This window comes from Sphaerodactylus townsendi, linkage group LG03 (assembly GCF_021028975.2).
Source record: "Sphaerodactylus townsendi isolate TG3544 linkage group LG03, MPM_Stown_v2.3, whole genome shotgun sequence".
In the NCBI taxonomy this organism is placed as follows: Eukaryota; Metazoa; Chordata; class Lepidosauria; order Squamata; family Sphaerodactylidae; genus Sphaerodactylus; species Sphaerodactylus townsendi.
Genome location: NC_059427.1, coordinates 66,410,529 through 66,428,804, shown reverse-complemented (window position 1 = coordinate 66,428,804; position 18,276 = coordinate 66,410,529). Strand labels below are relative to the sequence as shown.

Sequence of the window (18,276 nt, the reverse complement as noted above, 5' to 3'; positions counted from 1 at the left end):
CCTGAAGGGATCTAATCAATTTGGAAGAGATCTAATCAATTTGCCTCATCCAGGAAGGCTTGCAATTGTCCAGCCACCACTCGCTCAATCTACTCGCTCAATAATGGAACATTTGAGACTGGTCAATAATTATTGCAAACTCCTGGGTCAAGGGTAGACTTCTTTAGAAGTGGACACCTCACAGCCTATTTCAAGACTGGGGTGACTACCTCCTCTCTTAAGAAAGCATTAACTACTTCACAAACCCAGTCAGCCACCACTCCCTACCCCCCAAAGATTTAAGTAACCAGAAAGGGCAAGGAGATAGTAGGCCTCAAACTTCCAAGGATCCTTTACACATCTTCAGACTGAATAAGTTACAAGTATCCCATGTGATTGGACAGGTCAGCACCCAGGCACCATCCAGCCCTATCACTGCTAATGTAAAGTCCATGCTGGAATGGATGTGAGAGATTTTATCTGCAAAGTGCTGAACTGAATAGTCACAGTGGGTCACCAGATAGTAACAGGCCTCTGACCACCATTCACTGGCATTCACTGTACAAATGCAATAGTAGGAGTGAAGTGTTGCTTGTTGCCATGACCACAACAGAGTATGCTTTAAAATGAGCTTTTACCTATGTCCTATCGGATTCAGCTTGAGTCTTCCTCCACTGTCACTCCAGCCATCTTACTTGTCTTTTTATTGCCAGTGGCCCACAGTAAAACAAAGGGCTACTTAGATTCTAACACCCGAGAATGGGTGCCCGGAATCGCTTCTGTCAACTATCAAGATCATTTCTGCATTACAGAGGCCAACCAGGACATCAACAGGAGCACTAACTATAGCAAAAGGAAAATACCATAGAGCCGTCAGAAAGCCATTTGTATCCATCAGACCCTGGAAAATTATTATGTGTTACAAAGGATTTCAAAGTTTCAAAGTAAAAAGTCCATATTGTAATGCTTTATCATAAATTTAATTTAAAAAAACCCAGAAGATTGAAAGCAATCTCACAATCTTTGTCTATAAAAGAAAATACAGATTTATCTGTTGTTGCTTAATCCACTGTCTGTTGTATTACAATACTTCGATGGAGAAAGTCATGCCAAAAGACATGAACTTGATTGTGGGTTTGTTAAGAACTGTACTAAGTAAAATTACTCATCTTTGGAAACTGAACAAGAGAAACAAACCATACAGATAATAATTTTTAGAGAGAAAAATTGGCATATTTTATGATTGGTCGGTAGGTCCTTGTTAAAGAATATGAGCTTTCCTGTTATTCTCTTTCTTGCTTTGCAGAATCTATTAACAGGATTTTTCAAACTGTTTGTTTTCAAAGGGAAAAAAACTGGACTTCTTGATTTGGTGAAGATGTGCTGTTTTCCCTGGAATTCCTCACAAATGCCTGCTGAAAGATTAATGTTTAAAAAGTGGCTACAATAGAGCTGTGGGCAAAGCTTGATGCTGGATACTGAACCTTTTCTGTTAGTCTGAAGCTGCTGATGCAGGGCCAACTGAGTGACCTCTGTCTGGAATGGGGATAAAGTCAGTAGCTATCAAAGCCAGCAGGACTGTGCCTTATTTAGACAAGAAATGATATTTGAAAACAGGTGGATAGTTGTAGGTTTCCCACAAGGGGAATGTAAAATGAAGTTGAGAGGACAATTAATTGAAGGAAATGGTTGTAATTGTTTCTTTATGCACAACTGCTAGAAAGATTTAAGGTTGACTAAAGAATTTATGGATTTGAGTACAATGTAAGTTTGAACAAGATTTATGTATGAATGATGACCATGTTATAACTAAGACGTATAAGCGTTTGTTGAGATTTGAAACAGAAGAATGTGTGAGGATTCCAAGCCCCAGTTGGTGTCAGCACATAGTGCCCGGGAAAGAGATGGAAAAGTAAACAAACGGAGGGAGGGACAGTAAAGCTGGAGGGGGGAGCACAAAAGGTAAAAAAGGGAAAATTGAAGATGGGTGAAACAGATGAAGATGGGTGAGTGGGTGGAGACAGAGGTTGGCAGGGGAGAAACAGGGAAGGACAGGTAGGTGGATGGGAGATAAGAAGGGAGAGGCTTCAAGCACTGCTAGGGAGGCAAAGGGAAGAGCAAGTGCAGGAGAGAATGGTTGTGGGACACCCCTCCCGTGAGTTCTCATGTGTGTCTCCCCCCCACTTTTATCTCTATAATGGCATGATTTATTTGTCTTCCTGTAGCCATTGATAGAGGGTCAGTTAAAATGAAACTACATATATTAAATCAATGATATTGACAATATATAAATACTAAAAGAGTATCAGTATTAAATTGTTCATATATAAGGCAAACTTTGTCTAAGTAATAAATTGGAAGATGATACCTGAGGTCATATTGAAGGGGAGACTCTTTTGGATAATGGATTTTTTCTGAACACATTTAAATCTCTTACATTTTCTTGGGTTGTAATGATGGCTTTTGTGATGAATATCTCTTTACAATAAGACATTTTATATTGTTTCCTTGTACTAAATGGGTACTAACTTTGGCCTGGTTTTGAACCCAAGTATTATCAGCAAAGAGTTAGTAACCTACGATTTAGTCTCTTCCTCCCCCTCAGGCATTTCATTTATCAATGAAAAGTGATGTAGCTGTGATGGAAATCAGAACTGGGAATTAGTACCTCTTATTGAAGAAGGTGACATGGAGAAAGAGACTGGAGCAAGATATTAGGAACAGGGGTGACTGAAGATTATACTTTGCTATGGTAATGGATGTAGCTCCTTCTGTGTATTGGATGGACAATTTTAGAGGCCTTTGGGATCTGAAGGGGACTGACTATGTCCTTTAATTCTGCATGCTTATCTGCCAGTGATCACTGCTCCGGAAAAGGGAACAATTAATCCCGACTGGAGTCATGAATGGTCATTTGTCATCCTGCTGTGTAACTAGCTAAACTTCCTTTAAAAATGACTAGTTTGTTCAGGTCAAGGCTCTGTGTCTCCTTCATTTCCTGCTGTTTCTTCCCCCACAATTTTCTTCATCCACATTTTAACCAGAGCTGGAAGGGAGCTGAAACTGAGTTCCTTGCTGATGTTGACTTTGTACAGCACCTTTCCTTCCCAGGTGAGAATGCAAAATTGAGAAAGCGTTTATTTGGTAAAATGGCTTAAGACTTCAGAATTGAGAATTGCTCAGGTGATAAGTGAGTTGGGAACATGACAGTTGTTGAGTTCTTTTCATGAAAGAACCTCATCATTGAATATATTCTAGCAACCTGCACTGAATAGGTATTTGTTCTCTTCATTAATGTCTTTCCTACTGACTTCTTTCTTTAACTCCCCCCCCCCCCCAACTGCTTACCTAGGAAACTTTCTTACATTGCCCATTAATTAATCTGTAATCTGTAATCTGTAACCATAGTGCATCTCATTTTAATTTGATTTAGAAGCAGCCCTGGATTAATCATTAAGCAAAATAAGCACGTCCTTAGGGTCTCTAGTAAAGAGAGCCTGGTAGAGTTTTTTTCTCCTGAACTCTGCTAAATATTGAAGCATTAATTTTGAGGATATAATCTAAGATTACTTTTGAGGATATAATCAAAGACTTTGCACTTTAAAACGCAGGATAAAACTTTTTGTAGTAAAAATAAAGTTAAAAGTAAGCAATACTAAACATTATTTTTCCTTTGATTTATGTAAGTTAAAATGCTGTGTATCTTCAAGGCAAGAAAGCAATGGAAATAGATATTCTATTGAATAAATATCATTATTTGTACAAAAAAATCCCACCTATTTCCATTGCTTTCTTGCCTTGAAAATCTCTCTCTCTCTCTCTCTCTCTCTCTCTCTCTCTCTCTCTCTCTCTCTCTCATGGTTTACTATTGTTTTTATTTTAATTACACATAGTATATGAGGGTATAGTAACCTTTTCAGTTCTTAAGGCCTCTGAAGGTCTTAATCTGGCCCTTTTTGGAAGGAAGGATAGTTGCCTCCCTTCTGAGGCAACCTTTTGCTCTTTTTTTCGAGATGATTATCAAGCCCACCCACGCCTTTTGGCAAGATTTTCAGTTTTTACAATTTTGTCATGACTCCTGAGATGTAAATGCTTAATTTCTGATATTAGTGTAGCATAACAGTGACTGTGCTAAAGGTGAAGAAGGTTTGAAAAGATTCAAAAATTCACTGTGTGCTTGTTTCTTTGAAAACCATGGTGCATGGGGGTCCTAACAGGCTAATTATTTTTATCACGGATCATTGCCAATCCCATTTCTTGGAATTTCTAAATAAAGAGGCTATTTTTAGTCCTATTGTGGTGGTTTCTTCCTGTTTTCCACTGATGTACCTCTGCTGGGGATTATGGACAGATCACAGTGCCTGCACCTCAAGTAATACAGGAAATCACTGCACAAGGCAATATGAAGACCTCACTTCCTGGCCTGAGATAATAATACAAAAAGATTGGGACAAAAGGTCTGATCAGGGGAAGGAGCCATGATGGCTAGAGTAGAGAAGCAGGAAATGTTGTATCAGTGCCAAACAGCTTAATAGAAATTTACTGCCCAATTCTGCAATAACAAAGACAGCCCACTTGCCAGGTTGGATATAGAATAATAAGAATTAGTTGCATGGTCTTGGAGAAAAGAAGGATTCACATGACTTGGGGAGACAGGGGCGTGTGTCTCATGGGAAAGACATTATTTTGTATACAAACAAGAAAAATCTGGGTCTTTGAAGGATGAAAAACCAGATCTGGTATCCTACAGCTGACAAGCATGTAGCGTTTTGTTACTATGAGGTGGAGAGTGTGAAAAAAGGTCTAATATGCCCTTCATGATTTTGCCACTCTTACTTTGATCTAGTTAACAATTCTGGCAAATCCTGACACGAGCTTTTGTGATATATTGCACCGGTTATATTACTTGCTTTGTGGCTTGACCCAGAAGTCCATCCTCCCCTATCAGTCTTTTCCAGTCTCACCCCTCCCACTTTGACTGCTGTGCCTGGCAATCCAGTCCTTGTTACAGATCATAAATTCCAGGCGCTGTTCTTTTTTCTAGACGGAATGTGCCAACTACATCAGAGTACTTTATCCTTTAAATCGAACACACCTGTTGGCCTGTGGGACTGGGGCTTTCCATCCTATCTGTGCTTTCATCTATGTGGGTCACCGAGGAGAGGTAAGGATGGACACACAGAACCACTTTGTATTCTGTAGTTTATCAGAATTACTTATTATATATGGGAGGATATTTTCAAGTAGTATTTATGTGTAATACAGATTTTATGATATTTATGTAGATCCAACCAGATCTAGTCATTAATGGTGTCAGATTGATTCTGTTCAATTCAGCCGTTGCATCCTCCACACCAGTGCTGATGGCAATATTGTTGCTCATGTTAGTGGAAAGGGAGTCTGGGTGCCTAACTGAAACATTTTCTTCTGCGTAAGAGATAAGGGAGATATTGGCAGTTAATCCCAAACTCTCTTTCTTTAATTTGCTGCCATAAATGTTTGACAAGGAGAGATTCAATCTTGAGAAAATCTGAAGCTGGATCCTTCATCAGCCCATCCAGTGGAAAGATTTTGTGTTACCAGAGGACAGTGGATTGGATGAAGAAACTCATTGCACAATAAACTCATTAAAATCCATAATATTTACACTCCCTGGTACTCCAGGTCAGTGTGGTTGCTCTTGTGAAATTTGTCCAACTTCACAAGAGTCCAGAAAAGAAGTGGATTTTGGATCTGACTGGCTGGTTGGAGTTTCACTGCGTAACTAACTCCAGTTTATCCTGTGTTCTCTTTCCCTCTTTTTCGCTCTCTTCTCTCTCACTCTCTGTGTTCTCTTTCTCTACTCCTCTCCCGCTCTCCTTCTCTCAAAGACATCTTCCTTTTCTGTTGTATCCAGGTATAAGCGCCAGGTGCTACTGAAGGAATTAATAGGGAGTCTTCCTAATCGAAGGCACAGCAATTGACCTGGGGAAAGGGAGTTGCTTTTCTCATTCCCAAGCAAACTTCCTCCAAGCAAGGAAGATTCAAGACATACTTGGAGATTCTGTTTTCAACTCTTATGTTGTTCCCATCTGGGCTAATCCCAAAGACCTTGTAGTCTTTAGGGATTTAGACAATTCTGGCTCCCTGATGGAGTGTATGTCTGTGGGTGGTATTTCTTTTTCCATCAACCTTTTGCTTTCACTCCAAGTCTTTGCTCATAAATCAAGCTGGCCTCAGCAGGAAGGTCACCCTACTTCACCCTATAACCCCCTCTCACTCTGGAGGATTCAGTACTCAGAAGCTTTTATTGAGTGTTTGAGAGAAAGGGCCCTTTCAGCACAGCTGTTTATTGTGAGGAAAAGGATGGTTGCAGAGAGTCCCCCTGACCTCTTACACCATAAGCCTATCTGCCACTCCCCACCTCTCCCTAGTGCACATTCACACTGATTTAACCCACCACTAAACACAATCGGGCCCTGTCTTTGCTGCTACGGTATCCCAAAAATTTAACAAGGCCTCTCTTTGGTCTTGTCTTGGCATGCAAACTGCATTAGAAAATAGTACTAGGCCTGGATGTGGGTAGATGGTCAAGTAGTCCTGACAAAGACGTGTAGAGAACTTGAAGAAGTTGCTTTGTCTGGCCAAGTGGCATAACTGGCAGGCAGGCAAGTGGATGGAATACACTGCACGTCACTACTAAAGAGCAGGGGAGGTGAGTGAGTCTCAGTATCCTTAGGCGTTCACTCTCAAATATGTCTCTTTAGTGAGCTTGAGTCTTAACGTTTCTAACACTGGAGGGTTATTTTTAACTAGAAAGAACACCTAGAGTTCTAGCTACTGAGGCTTCATCTCCAAAGCACAGAGTTAATTAGTGTTCTCAGAAAGAAGAGACCCTTATGATGATTCAGATGCTTGAGCTAAAATCAGTGGTGGGATTCAGCAGGTTCGCACCACTTCGGCAGAACCGGTTATTAAAATTGTGCTTGTAAACAACCAGTTGTTAAATTATTTGAATTTCACCACTGGAACCGGTTGTTAAATTATTTGAATCCCACCACTGGCTAAAATGTCATGCCTTGCCTTTCTGCAGAAGGTGTAGATTGTATGTCTGCATAGCAAAGCATTTCCCCCCAGCAAATTGGCATTCCAATGCTTTTTCTGTAGGGACCCAGGACAAAATTAAATATTTTCAAGATTCTTAAGTTCCCCCCACCAGGGAGATCATTATTATAGTCTAGCCTGGAAGATTCCCTGATACACTGTAGAGAAACAGGAGCTTTATCTGTTCTGAAAGCATAGTTGCCAACCTTGAGGTGATGGCTAGAGATGTCCTGATATTACAGCTTATCTCCAGACGACATACACCAGTCCTGCTAGAGAAAATGGCTGCTTTGGATGCTGGACTCTATGGCGTTATACCCCACTGAAATTCCTTTCTTTCCCAAACCCTGTCCTCCCCATTCTACACCCCAAATCTTCAGGCATTTCCCAGTCCAGTGTTGGCAACCCTTTCTGAGACCCTTGCTGACGCTGAAAGGTCATCTTATTCTGACACTTTCCCCCTGCTACTCTTTATTCAACAGCATTCATCCTAATCCTATCTGCTATCCCTCAGTTACTTGGAAGTATAACTGTTTAGCTTATATAAGGATGATGGGGAAGATAATACCCACCCAGATCACTATTAGCATCTTCTATCTCACCAAATATTAATTATGTAATTTTTTTGTTATAGTTCTGCTGTAAAGCCAAAAGAATTTAAATAAATTCAAGGTCGAGTGGTATTGAGAAAGCTACAAGTGTGTTTGGGTTGGGGTTTTCTTTGGGGGGGTTGTTTGTTTAATTTCAGGGTCTGTAGCTGAGCAGCATCAGTTGCTGGATTTCTCATTGTTAAAAGGAAAGCTGTGATGTATCTGAATGCTTTTAGGACATTAACTTTCTCATGTTTCCTTTGATATATCTGTCCAATCTCGCTTTCTTCTTACATCACCTCTAAATCCAAGGCTTTGTATACTGTTGTGGGTCTGTTAGCTATATTTTATTACCTCATTTGTCATTTGTGCTTTTCTCCTCCTAGCACGTGTTCAGCTTGGATCCTACAAGTATAGAAAGTGGCCGGGGGAGATGTCCTCATGAGCCCAATAGGGCATTTGCAAGTATTTTTGTTGGTAAGTAACTAGATCAAATGGTTCTTGATACCCTAATGTCAGTGTATGGCTTTGTAAGCCCAAATTACAGTCATCTTTTCTCTGCAGTGTACCCTGAGCAACATAATGTACAGACCTAGTCAGAAATGGCCAATAAAGGGCACCTGAAACCTATCATTGAATGCTTCTTAGCTATTGTTTCAATACATGAGCATGTGAGCTCCCAAAGGCACCTGAGGGGCACTGCGAGTAGCAGAGAGCTGGACTAGATGGACTCTGGTTTGATCCAGCTGGCTTGTTCTTATGTTCTTATGAACTTATAGCACACTTCAGCTAAGCAAAATAACGGACAGAAATGGATATCATCTTTTCTTATTAGTCCTTAAATTGTCTTGTCATTTCTTGATATGCACAAAATTGTTTTGTTTTCTTAGTGCAGTGAATGATTACTTGTCTTAAATGATATCATTTTGAATGATTGTGTTCATCTGGGAATATGGAACATGGGGAACAACTCCTTTTAAGAACAACCGCGAAAAAGCACTCTCTGCTAGAAGATATGGATCAGAAACACAGAAATCACAAGGGAAGAGATCAGTTGTAATGGCAGGATATCTCAGTTGCCTGGTGATCAGTTGTAATAATTGGAGATCTCTAGCTACCACCTGGAGATTAAGTGAATGCAAATTGCATTAAAAAGGCTGGCAGTCACAAGACTGAATATCTTCAAACTTATACTTTACTATTATATACATTACAACTCTCTCAAGTATCAATACACAATGTAGTTATGTGGGACTTGTCCCTAAGTCACCACTATTACACAAAGACAACACTTCAGAGACTGATCTCTGTCCAAGTGGAATATTACAAAATGTTTTGCATGTGAGAGGCTTGGTAACTACAAATAATATTTCCAGCCTGTGAAGATTCAACACCAACACGAGAACCGACTAGCACTATAGAAACTTTTTTCAAACCTAAGAGTCTGCAGAACCTGTAAAAAGATTACTGGTTGGGCTTATGCTGCTAAGAAACAAGTTGTATTAATATAGAAAGGATGATATATGAGAAAATAGTCTCTTTAGCCTTCATTGTTTCTGTGGGTTTTCTTTCCTAGGTGGTGATTTGTACACGGGACTAACAGCAGATTTCTTGGGCAGGGACCCTGTGATCTTTCGAACAATGGGACACCGCTCCTCTCTTCGCACTGAGATGGATCAGCGTCTGCTTAACGGTAAGAAAAAGTTATGAGTCCATTAAATTAAAAGGTATGTTATATGATTACCCATATGCTATCTGCGTGTATCTATCTGTTTGGACATTTCGGACAAATGAGGTACATGTTCCTTTCAAATAATTTGGACAAAACATGGCAAATATGGGTTGGAAACAGCTTAAAGTATTTGGGAATGAGACTCAATTCACCCTAGCAATGGTGAATAAATAATGCATCCAAATTTCATATCATTGTGAAAGCAAGGAAATGCTTATCAGTGGAATTAGGAATGGGATTGCAGGTGGGACACATGGTAATTTGTACTTAGATGTGTTTATAAAGCCTGTTTTAGTTATTGATATTTATTTAAAGTATTCACACTTAACACTTTTATGAATATGGCTTTATAAAGGGACTTAAAACATTGCTTAAATAACCACATCTAAGCAAAGTAAGACTGGAAACTTGACAAAAATCAGCCAATGAAAAGGAAAATCAGCAACATTTTTGATTTTGGTTCCTTAATAAGTGGACTTTCTATGTGGTTACTTCACTGTCCATACAATGTAGGCTCTCTATTGGCTCCACCAACTGTGCTTATAGGAAATTTGCTGAAGTATCTTTTAGGATCCATGCTTAGCAGCACAGTTTCTGGTGTCCTTCTTTCTAATATATCATTACAATCTTTTATTACAGCCCCTAAATTTGTTGCCGCTTATCTGATCCCAGACAACGATGACTGGGAAAATGACAAGGTCTACTTCTTCTTCACTGAGAAGGCAGTAGAGTCGGACAGCAAAGGACGTGCCATCTTCAGCCGTGTTGGGAGGATCTGTGTGGTAAGATCACTGGACCATTTGTGTGTGTGTGGAGATTTAGTCAGCAGCTTCATTCACTGCTCAGGAAGACAGTGTGGTCCTTGCATTTGTAGCTCATGGCATCTTATTGCTTGACATCTCCACATAATAGGCATGCTAGAAAATACAGGACAGAATCACAGCTGCCTGTATAACTTTGACTTATAGCATTGTTGTTCTGTCTAGCTGATGGCTGTGAGAACTGCCTAAATGAAAATAAACTGCCCATTGATGCTAATGGGATTCTCTTGAAGACAAATGTGGATACTCCAGGAATTGTATTGGTGGTACATGTATCCCATCAACATTTTGTCTGTTTATGTTCAGGGGTCCCCAACCTATCTGAGCCTCTGGGCACATTTGGAATTCTGACACAAGTGGCTGCCACAAGAGACAGAGCCACACAGAGGAGGTCCTAGGGCAGGGAAGAAGAGGGGTAATTAAAAAATACACTGCGAAAGAGAGGTGAGAGAGAATAAAACAACACTGATGGCCGCTGCCACTGAACAATGTTACTTTAATCCTTATAGCCAATGAGATCCTCACTGAAAATTCAGAAACCACCAAGCCCCACCCACATTTTATAAGCATCCATGTTGGGGACCCCTGGTTTATGGTTTCAATGATTTCTGGGCCACCCTTTCAGAAGAAGCGTTTGGATTTATACTTCACTTTTCTCTCCTGTAAGGAGTCTTAAAGCGGCTTACAAACTCCTTCCCTTCTTCTCCCCACAACAAACACCTTGTGAGGTACATGGGGCTTAGAGAGTTCTGAGAGAATTGTGACAAGCCCAAGGTCACCTAGCAGGCTTCATTTGGAGGAGTGGGGAAACAAACCTGGTTCACCGGATTAGAGTCCACTGTTCATATGAATCATAGAATCATAAGCCCCTTCCGCACACGCAAAATAATGCGTTTTCAAACCACTTTCACAACTGTTTGCAAGTGGATTTTGCTATTCCGCACAGCTTCAAAGAGCACTGAAAGCAGTTTGAAAGTGCATTATTCTGCATGTGCGGAATGAGCCATAGTTTCAAGAGACCAGAAGGATCATCAGGTCCAACCTCCTGCCATGCAGGAACACACAATCAAAGCACTCCTGACATATGATCATCCAGTCTCTGTTGAAAAACCTCCAAAGAAGGAGACTTTAGCAGTAATGTTGGATCCAGTGTAACCCCAGGCTGTTAACCAGGTGAGCAAGTGTCAGCTGAACGGCATCAAAGGTGGGAAGCACCTTTTTTGTGTACGTTCAGAACACAGAAAAGTAATGTGTCTGATTGTCATCCAGTCTCTAATCTGCCCTTTCTGGGCCAAGTGACTACAGAACAGTAGCTTACCATCTTCAGATTTTCTTGGATAACTCATTTGCTCTAGATCCTTTTTAGACTGGTTTTTGACCAGGTTATGGGACAGAGACGGCCCTGGTGGCTTTAGTATACAGAAAATATGAGCTGAAGTTAAAACTTCTTGTCACAGTCCATACCACTGGTAGTAATGACTAAAGCTTTGACTACTTACTCCAATGATTGTGAATTCTAAGGGGTACAATACACAGTTTTCAGGGCATATGCAACCCTGCAATGAGTCAAGTAATTCCCCTAGACCCTTTTCAGCCCACCCTCCTTCAACATCATGGTACCAATTCAAATCACACCCTCTGGCTCTTGGGGAAGGCATTGTGTAGTTTGGCACTAAGCCCGTCCACTTTAAACACTTCTAAAATGTTTGAGGGTGAGAGGAGGAGACAGCGCTAACATTTGAAATTATGTGGGAGAGACTCCAGCTGGGTCCTAGAAAGAATGTAATAGGGAGAAAGCTTGACAGGTAGAAAGGAATGGAAAGAGATAATCCCCTTCCCAAAGAATTACCAGAGGGAAAAACTCAAATGAACCATGCCCAGGTGTCTGGCCTTGCAGTGCAGTTGCTGAAAAAAATAGGTACAGATAAGCTGTGTGTAAACCCTGCTGCTAAACAGAACTTGGAGTGCTGTGTGGTTTCCGGGCTGTATGGCCGTGTTCTAGCAGCATTCTCTCCTGACGTTTCGCCTGCATCTGTGGCTGGCATCTTCAGAGGATCTGATGTTGGGAAAGCAAGTGGAGTATAGATCTTTTGTGTAGACAGATATCGACACAAAAACTCCAATCACCATCCAGGGCAAAAAAGGAGCACCATAAAAACTTTGGTACATCGCGCAAACAGAATCTGTGAACCTCACCTCCTACAAGATGAATTAAATCACCTAAACAGGGCTCTACAGGCTAATGGTTACTCTAATACAGAAATCAGAAGGGCTGCAAGACCAAGAACAAACCACATGAACAAAGATAAAGAGCCATCTAGAGGGAAAGTGTTCTTACCATACATCAAGGGAACCACTGATCGCATAGGAAAACTGATGAAGAAGCACAACCTACAAACAATCTACAGACCCACTAAGAAAATTCAACAGATGCTACGTTCAGCAAAGGATAAGAGGGATCCTTTAGCTACTGCAGGAGTCGATCGAATACCATTACAGCTGTGGACAAGTCTACATAGGAACCACCAAACGCAGCGCCTGAACCCACGTATCAAAAAACACGAAAGGCACTGCAGACTATTTCAGCCAGAAAAATCAGCAATAGCAGAACACATGATAAACCAACCTGGACATAGAATATTATTTGAAAAAACAGAAATTCTGGACCACTCTGAAAGCTACTACGTCAGACTACACAGAGAAGCAATTGAAATCCATAAGCACATGGACAATTTTAACAGGAAGGAAGAAACTATGAAAATGAACAGAACTTGGCTGCCAGTGTTGAAAAATACTAGAGTCAAGACAGTGTCTAACCAGCTCCACACAAACACAGGATGACCATAGACAAAAGAAACAAAGGCCAGGATACCTCTATTCAGATGCTCCCACCAGTGACCTTGCTATCTCCAGTGTTACGCCCATGCTATAGTCTTCATTGTTACTCATACTTCTATTCAGATGCCCTCAACTATTGACCTGGTTGCCTTCTTTGTTACTCACAGACAAGGTTTCTCCACCCACCCTGACACTCCAACAGATATATACTCCACTTGCTTTCCCAACATCAGATCCTCTGAAGATGCCAGCCACAGATGCAGGCGAAACGTCAGGAGAGAATGCTGCTAGAACACGGCCATACAGCCCGGAAACCACACAGCACCCAAGTGATTCCGGCCGTGAAAGCCTTCGACAATACATAGAACTTGGAGTATTATTATTACGACTACTACTATTGTTATTTATTTTGAAAAATCCCCACCTTTCTTCCAGGTAACTGGGATTCAGAGCAGGTAATATCAATAAAAACCATACAAAACATAGTTCTTTAAAACAGCACTTTCTTGGGCCGTGATGTAAAACTGCAAAGTAACTGTGGCTGCAATCCCAGCAACAAGTTCCTGTGAGTAAACCTCGTTGAATAAAATAGGATTCACATCTGAATAGATTTGCTTCAGGTTGCTCACTATATATTGTGATACTAGCTGATACTAACCTAGTAGAGAACTGGAAAGGAGGAAATAGTGGAGAGGCAGATACCTCTCTTCCCACAAATCACTGGGACCTTTAAGTAATACTAAGTCAGTCCAGCCCACTTGGAAAATTTTGAAAAACCAAAGAGGAGGTGCTACTTTTATAATCTCTGCCACACAAGTGGTCTAAAAGATGGGTGGTTTTTGCAGCTGGAGTGTAGCACCAAACGAAGGGTTTCTATGGACAGCAGGATTTCTGCCCAAGGAGCTTCTCTTCTCTACCACTGTAGCCCTAGCTGCTCCCTAGGATGCTGCTCCTGCCACAAGGAACAGCCCTGGGGGGCATTTGGGGCTATAGCATCAGAGGCGAGTTGAGAAAATTGTGCTCAATTCTGTGGAGATCTCCCCATCTGTGGAAACACACCATTGTGCTGTTGACACCAAAACCAGATTCAAGGACTTGAAGCCCAACATTGAAGCCATTTTTATATCTTTCTTCTGTTAGTGTGTGCGAAGATGCATGAGTACGCTTTTCTTCTGCTGTATTTATTATTTAATTTATACCACATACGATTGCACCTTTCTGTACCTTATCATAATCCTGTGAGTTGCATTAGTCTAAGTTCAAGGTCATCCAATGAGTTTCATGGCAAATAGTGATTTGAATCTGAGTCTCCTCGGACCCAGTTCAACAGTAGGAAGATGCTGTACTATCCTTGGAGGGGTTCAGATTGGGGCTGAACTGAAATTTGTGTACATGAAGAAAGAGCCATGTGAAACTGCCCTTTTACCAAGTCAGACCGTTGGACCCTTCTAGCCCAATACGTTATACTGTGCCTTTTAGTGGTGCATCTTTAAATAGAGGTACATGGGACTGATCCAACAATCTTAGGCCCTTTCCACACAGCGGAAAGGGCGCCTCTCCACCGGCAGAAATTATGCCGGTGGAGGGGTGGGGGCCATTTGCACGGGAGCGTGCAAGCGGCCCCGCAGAAGCCGGCGCAGAAGAGGTGGCTTCGCATGGAGCTGCCTCTTCTGCGTCCCCCCCACTCACCTCGTCCTCCAGCGTTGCTCTGGAGGCCGTCAGGGACCCGCCCACGCTGCCCTCCGACCCCTGGAGGTTGGAGGGCAGTGTGGGCGAGTCCCTGACAGCCTCCAGAGCACGCTAGAGGACGAGGTGAGTGGAGGGGATGGGGAAAACACCATCTTCCCAGTGGTGCGGTTCGCACTGTGCCGATGGGAAGACGGCATTTTAGAATAACCTCGCTAAATGAGCGAGGTTATTAGGAGCGATTTCATGCCGCTCCTGGGCTGCCAGGGAGTGCTGTTGTGATCCAGCAGCGCCTCCTGTGCGAACAGCTGTTCAGGGACGGCGTTTTTGCTGTTCCTGGGCCGCTGTAAATGGTCCCTGCGGAAAGGCCCTTATATTTGCAACACCGATGCTGTACCATGGAGATATAACCCCTTTCTACTTGGAAATTGCTTTCAGTAGACCATTTCTAAACATACCTTGTTCATGTCAGTTTCCTGTAGTTCATTGCTTTGGTTGGCTTTAGCTTTGAGGTCATGGGGTGGGGGGTTTCAAATCCCCCTGCCTTTGTTACTGAAAGAAGAGATATTTTGAACCAAAAAGAATGCTGATACCACAGCAGACTGGATTGTGAAGAACCTCATAATGAAGCACTGCTGCCAGCTTATCTTTGCAACATCTCCCCGCCTTCTCCCTTCCCCACTCCCCACCCCCACAAAGGTCCATAAAAAATAGTCCCACATCCTGAATGACTGCTGAATGGAAAGGGAACATTTCACCAAGAGCAAGGAAATGTTCACAGAATTCACCCTCTCTTTTCAACTCAGCCCTTCTTTAGATTGAATAGCATTGAAATCAGATCTGTTTCCCGCAGACTTTGGTTCTTGATCAACAGCACATTATGGGAAGTCTGTTTGGCACACACAGCATTTTTAAGCACTTCAATCAATACCTCATCATTGGTAGTGCCTGGCTCAGGATGGCTGAGTCGATCTCTCAAGTGTGCAAGTGTTTGTTTTCAAGCCAAAGTCAGGAAGATAGGTTTTTTTCTTCTTTTTGGCAGTTCTTTAATGTGGTTGGCAACAATAGAAGTGGAAGGGGGAGAAATCTTCTGAGTCTTTGAATGTCAACTTTGTCAGAATCTTCTTTCTTTTATCCAAATAGAAATTGCTTATTTTTTATGTTACTAATTTCCATTTTCAACCTTCTTTCTTCTCAGCTCTCTCTCGCCACAGTTATGTTACATGCGCTATCTTGTTTCTGAAAGATCCTTCTGTAAAAGATCCTTGGCGTGCATTTCTAGCTCCTAGATTCCAATACAGCAGCCATGCATCTTTATTGAACTTAATAAGTCAGTTGCAAGAAAAAAGTCTAAAGTGGTGGGAAGTCTCTCCCTTTAAGAGTGGGGAATTAACATGAGCAGATTCTTGGCTTAGCGAAAGGCCAGGCTACATGAGACCTTGATTGCCTATGTATGTGAGAGTCAGCTTTCATAAGAAACTCACAGGAGAGCAAATAAAGTTTAACCATTTTTATTAGGAGATAATGGGAGTACACAAGCACACAATAAAAGCAGCAGAACACACATACAGTCCTAGAATATAGACAGTATTGATGGGATAGGTCTGAAATAGATTAAGAATATATGGGGAGGGGCAATAAAAGTTATAGTCACCTGATCTGGAAGCAGAATGGTCTGATGAACAGAACTGAGTGACCTGCACTTAGCTCTGGAAGAACAGAAGTGTGGAACAATATCAAAGACTGAGAGATGTTCAGAGATAATTTTTATACCCCTTCCAATATTCTTCTAATGGCAAGTTTCTTATTATCCACCATCACAATGCCATTAATATTTGACAGCGTGATTGAGTTAGAATAGAGACTGTAACTCTCCCTATGCCACCTAGTGTGGCATTTTCATATTATTTTCCCCAGATCTCCTAAAAGACTGTACCCAGAGTGGGTGGGGGGTCAGTGAAGATCGTATGTATATGTTGGCATACACCAATAACATCTTGAGATCCTTAAATCTTACTTCAGTATATAAGCCACCAATAATATCTTGAGATCCTTAAAATCTTACTTCAGTATATAAACCAGTCACTGAAGGTTGAAGAAATATGAATTCTTCAATAAATGTTCTAAAGTTTGGGAAAGATGGCGTTTGGCAGTTCTTATTAGGGATAAAGTTTCAGAGACATATACCTGCTCCATTAACCTGCACAGTGAATCTCTTATGGTAACAGAGCTAGGGGCATGCTCTACAGCTATTTCAGAGAGGAACAGATGCTCTATAAAGTATAACAGGCTCACGATATTTACTTCATGTTCATTCAGTTTTCTTGAACAATAGGAAGAGTTATTTTTGTCTGACAGCAGAAGAAGGTGCAAGATATGATTACGTTTCATTTGTAATTGTGAAGAACTGTTCTTAATAAGAGCCACTTTGGCAGTAGGGAATGGAGAAGTTGCTTGTGGGAGAAGTATTAGAACAAGTGAATGAGGCAGTCACTGAGGAAATCGCATAGGACTGGAGAATATTAAGGATTCATGTTGAGAGAAATCCCCCTTCCTGTGAATACATATTGAATATTCAACCTTCCCAACATCATACATGCTGGAATGTTAATGAGAACCTCCACCATATGGAGCAAAGAAGGTCTATCTCCTAGAGAGCCATTTGGATGAGATTATGTCAGGATTTTTGAGTAGGGAATGTGTCAAAGATATTCTTTTCTCCCCACCCTAAGGTCTCGTGGGATGTTCCAGATGCTTTATTCACTGTGGGAGGGATGTTGCCAAATTAGCATATAGATGGTTGAATTTCACTGTTCCATGCAATCCAGCTTCATTGCTATTTATACTCCACTGATATAATATTGGTAGCCAAAAACAATAATTAAAACTACCTATAGGTATATGTGTTTGCATTTGTAGGAGAGAGTTAACAGCACGAAAACCATCCTTATGCTTCTGTACTTCCCAGCAGTGAGTGACATCTGGTTTGAACATCTGCCTTATTTTTGTAATTGTGAAAATACCAATTTGATGCAGTGTGTTGGGTGGGGGTGCAGATTGCACACACATTTTTGTGTCTAATGAATTTGGAATTTGTTTGAGAGTACACATTCCTGGAAGTTTTTGTTTATTATTATTAAAGAAGCCCAAAATAGTTTGGAAAGGGGAGGAGAGAGGAGAATTCCATCTTATGAGCAAAAGGACAGTTTGTTGGCTGCAACAATCATTTGCTTGAGTTTGCAGTTTTGTCCACACCCATGTTTCAGCATTTGAATTCAGCCCAAAGAACTTTCTAATCTTTATCAAGATATCATATTCCAAAAAGTTAAGATTACTCACACTTGGGGTCTCAGACTGTCTCTATTATTACTGACTAGCTAGAGGAGATGTATGAATAAATATTAATTTTAAAATTGAAAGGATTTTTAAAAGCAGGAAACTTGACTATTTAACAACAGGGGCTTCTATGTTTCAGAAAGTGTCCCCTAGATATTACTATAGCAGCAAGCAGGACAACAGAAGTAATATTTCAAAGACACATTACTCT

At 41.2% G+C, this 18,276-nt stretch overlaps 1 protein-coding gene across 2 annotated transcripts in view; it reads left to right on the top strand.

Moving 5' to 3' along the window:
- SEMA3G (semaphorin 3G) overlaps window positions 1-18,276 on the top strand; it is a 101,283-nt gene that overhangs the window by 60,899 nt on the left and 22,108 nt on the right. The window contains exons 1-5 of one of the 2 annotated variants that reach the window (XM_048490612.1): window positions 3,029-3,090; window positions 5,024-5,143; window positions 8,039-8,129; window positions 9,229-9,345; window positions 10,024-10,166. In XM_048490612.1, the coding sequence (XP_048346569.1) occupies window positions 3,058-3,090; window positions 5,024-5,143; window positions 8,039-8,129; window positions 9,229-9,345; window positions 10,024-10,166 (504 nt within the window). In that variant the 5' untranslated portion in view covers window positions 3,029-3,057. Of the gene's footprint in view, window positions 1-3,028; window positions 3,091-5,023; window positions 5,144-8,038; window positions 8,130-9,228; window positions 9,346-10,023; window positions 10,167-18,276 lie in introns of those variants that run through there. The other variant, XM_048490611.1, reaches the window with a different exon arrangement.